The 2,500-nt window shown below is 43.9% G+C and overlaps 1 protein-coding gene across 1 annotated transcript in view; it reads left to right on the top strand.

Annotated features, from left to right (window-relative positions):
- Positions 1-1,717: 1,717 nt before the first annotated feature.
- LOC143289117 (uncharacterized) overlaps positions 1,718-2,500 on the top strand; it is a 26,167-nt gene continuing 25,384 nt past the window's right edge. The window contains exon 1 of the mRNA XM_076597978.1: positions 1,718-1,759. Within this exon, the coding sequence (XP_076454093.1) occupies positions 1,735-1,759 (25 nt within the window). The 5' untranslated portion in view covers positions 1,718-1,734. The remainder of the gene's footprint in view (positions 1,760-2,500) is intronic.

Raw genomic sequence — 2,500 nt, 5'->3', positions numbered from 1 at the left:
TATCGATTTCAAAGTGATCCGATACACGACATTGGTGTGTGTGTGTGTGTGTGCGTGTGTGTGCTATCATTTGAATGGTAGTTTGTTCTTCGGTGAAAACAATTTTCATTCCCCCTTGTCTAGAGGGCTTGAATGCTAAACGGACAATAAAATAATATGTCAGTGTCAATGTCAGTGTCAGTGTCTCACGAGCGCGCGCGCACACACAGAGAGAGAGAGAGAGAGAGAGAGAGAGATGCTAAGACATGCAGGATGTTGTTTTTTTAATGCGGATATCTCAGAATTGAGTGGAAGCAGCTCATTTTTTGGTGATATTTTTAGACTCGGGGGGTTAATACCTGTACAGTAAGAGGTGCTATAGTCTACATATTACTTTTTTTTTTTTGGCTGAGCTCCTTCACACATTGGACTTTTCTACAATGAATGGGCTGACATGGCTGCAAAACATGAACAGCGTATCGCAGAACTTTACGTGCCTCTATCTGTACAAGAGGGCTTCCGGTTACTGAAACAAGCATCGTGGAGCAAAGTCAGAGAAATATACCAGCAAATTGGTAAAGTTTTAAGTGATAATATGATTAATGTTAATAAACTGGAAACTATTCAACAATCAATTACGTACAATAATTTAATCAGATTAAGACAGACTCATGCATTATCGAACAGGATAATTGAAACTGAACGCTTTTGTGACTAAGTTCAGCCGCAAAGACCTAACATAAATATGTGGGGACGCAGGTGTGACTAAGTTCAGCAAAGATGTGAAATGCATGTGTGGAGAACTATCTTGCAAACACGTAGTATTTGAATGTCAGTGCTTAAAATCGTTGTTGGTTGTTTTCAAGTTTTGTTTGTTTTTCACGGTTTGTTTGTTTGTTTTTTGTTTGTTTGTTTGTTTTAACAACTTTTCTGAAAGTTCACTTAAATGTATTTTTGACAATTTCAAAATATGATCTGCTACTGCAGAAGGTTTCATGTGCAGTCCAACAGGGCATTCATTATAGTTGTTTGATCAAGTTAGCTTTTTCTACCATTTTCCTTATGTCCCTTCTGTAACTTATTTTTCATGCTCACATACGCACACAAACACAGACAGAGGCAAAGCCCGGATAGTCACACAAACACACACACACACGCGCGCGCGCGCGCGCGCGCACACACACACACACACACACACACACAAACACACGGCACACACACACGCGCGCGCGCACACACACCCGCGCGCGCGCGCGCGCGCACGCACGCACGCACGCACGCACACACTGACGCACACTGGCACACAAGCAAGTGCGCCAGTACGCACACTCATATACACACGCATAGATCCCCCCCCCTCCCAACCCCCTCACCACCACCACCCCCCCCCCCCCCCCCCCCCCCACACACACACACTGACCACATCATGAAAGTTCAGTTGTCACGGTTTTTTTCGACACCGAGGCCAAATTCTCTCCACTGTGAATACAAAATCATAAGAATAAAGAAAAGAAAAAAGATGGAGATGGATAGGAGTGATTGAAGGGGAAGTAAGAGAGGGGTAGGGAAAGCGGGGAGGATTATTGATTTGTCCAGTCGATGCAGACTCGGTCGCAGAATCCAGCAAGACAGGAGATCCTCGGTGATGTCCGTGTTGCTCCGTAATCACCCGGACATGCCCGACCGTGACGCTGTCTCGTTGGCGATGATTTCCGAGTGATGCACATTGATCACATGACCCTTTGTGTGTCCGAGATGGCGGCTGCGTGTGAGAGTGCATGTGAGTAAAGACATCCACTTTTTCTGTATGTTAGGTTTTTGTTAACCTGACTGAAAGAGAAGAACTGTAGGGAATGATTTTACTGTTTGATTCATCAGATGAATTTCCTGGTTTGTTGGTTTTGTTTTTCATATAAAAAAAATCCCGAGCTGGGTATGAAATCGGCATTTGCCACTCTCGTCTGCTGGAACCGTAGTCTGGAGCAGACGGACCGGTCCTGAATATCATCAGCATCAGTAATTAGAGCTATGAGTCAGACATGCAGACTTGGCTGTGTCATGTAGACTCTTGGTTTAGTCATAAATCTGTCCTTTGTGTTTGTATGTCTCAGACCATATTAATTTATGCACTGGGGAAAAGTCAGGATTGATGCGGCAAACTAATCTGTTGCAATGCGGGCCCAGTGCTAGCAGACGACACAGACACCTGTCGTCTGCTAGACTGATCGAGAGACGATCTGTGGAACAGCACTCAAGAGATATCATTGAATGGTTTGAGTTTGTTTTGCTTCTTTATTGTTGTTTTTCTGTTTACAGCATTTATAACTATAACTGTCGCCTACCGTGCGTGATTCGTTTGTCAAACCTGGAAATAAATGTCGCAGGCCGGTTGTGGAAGTTCCCTGGGCGCAGATTATCATTGGGTCCAAAGAAATCTTTAATTTGGGTACCATATGGTAGAATATGGACAATCATTTTGGTGCTTTTCTTCAAAGCTAGATTCTGTCATGAAAACATGTGC

The sequence above is a fragment of the Babylonia areolata genome, chromosome 13 (genome assembly GCF_041734735.1).
Source record: "Babylonia areolata isolate BAREFJ2019XMU chromosome 13, ASM4173473v1, whole genome shotgun sequence".
In the NCBI taxonomy this organism is placed as follows: Eukaryota; Metazoa; Mollusca; class Gastropoda; order Neogastropoda; family Buccinidae; genus Babylonia; species Babylonia areolata.
The sequence above is the reverse complement of the archived record's forward strand: the minus strand, read 5'-3'. Positions and strand labels throughout refer to the sequence as shown.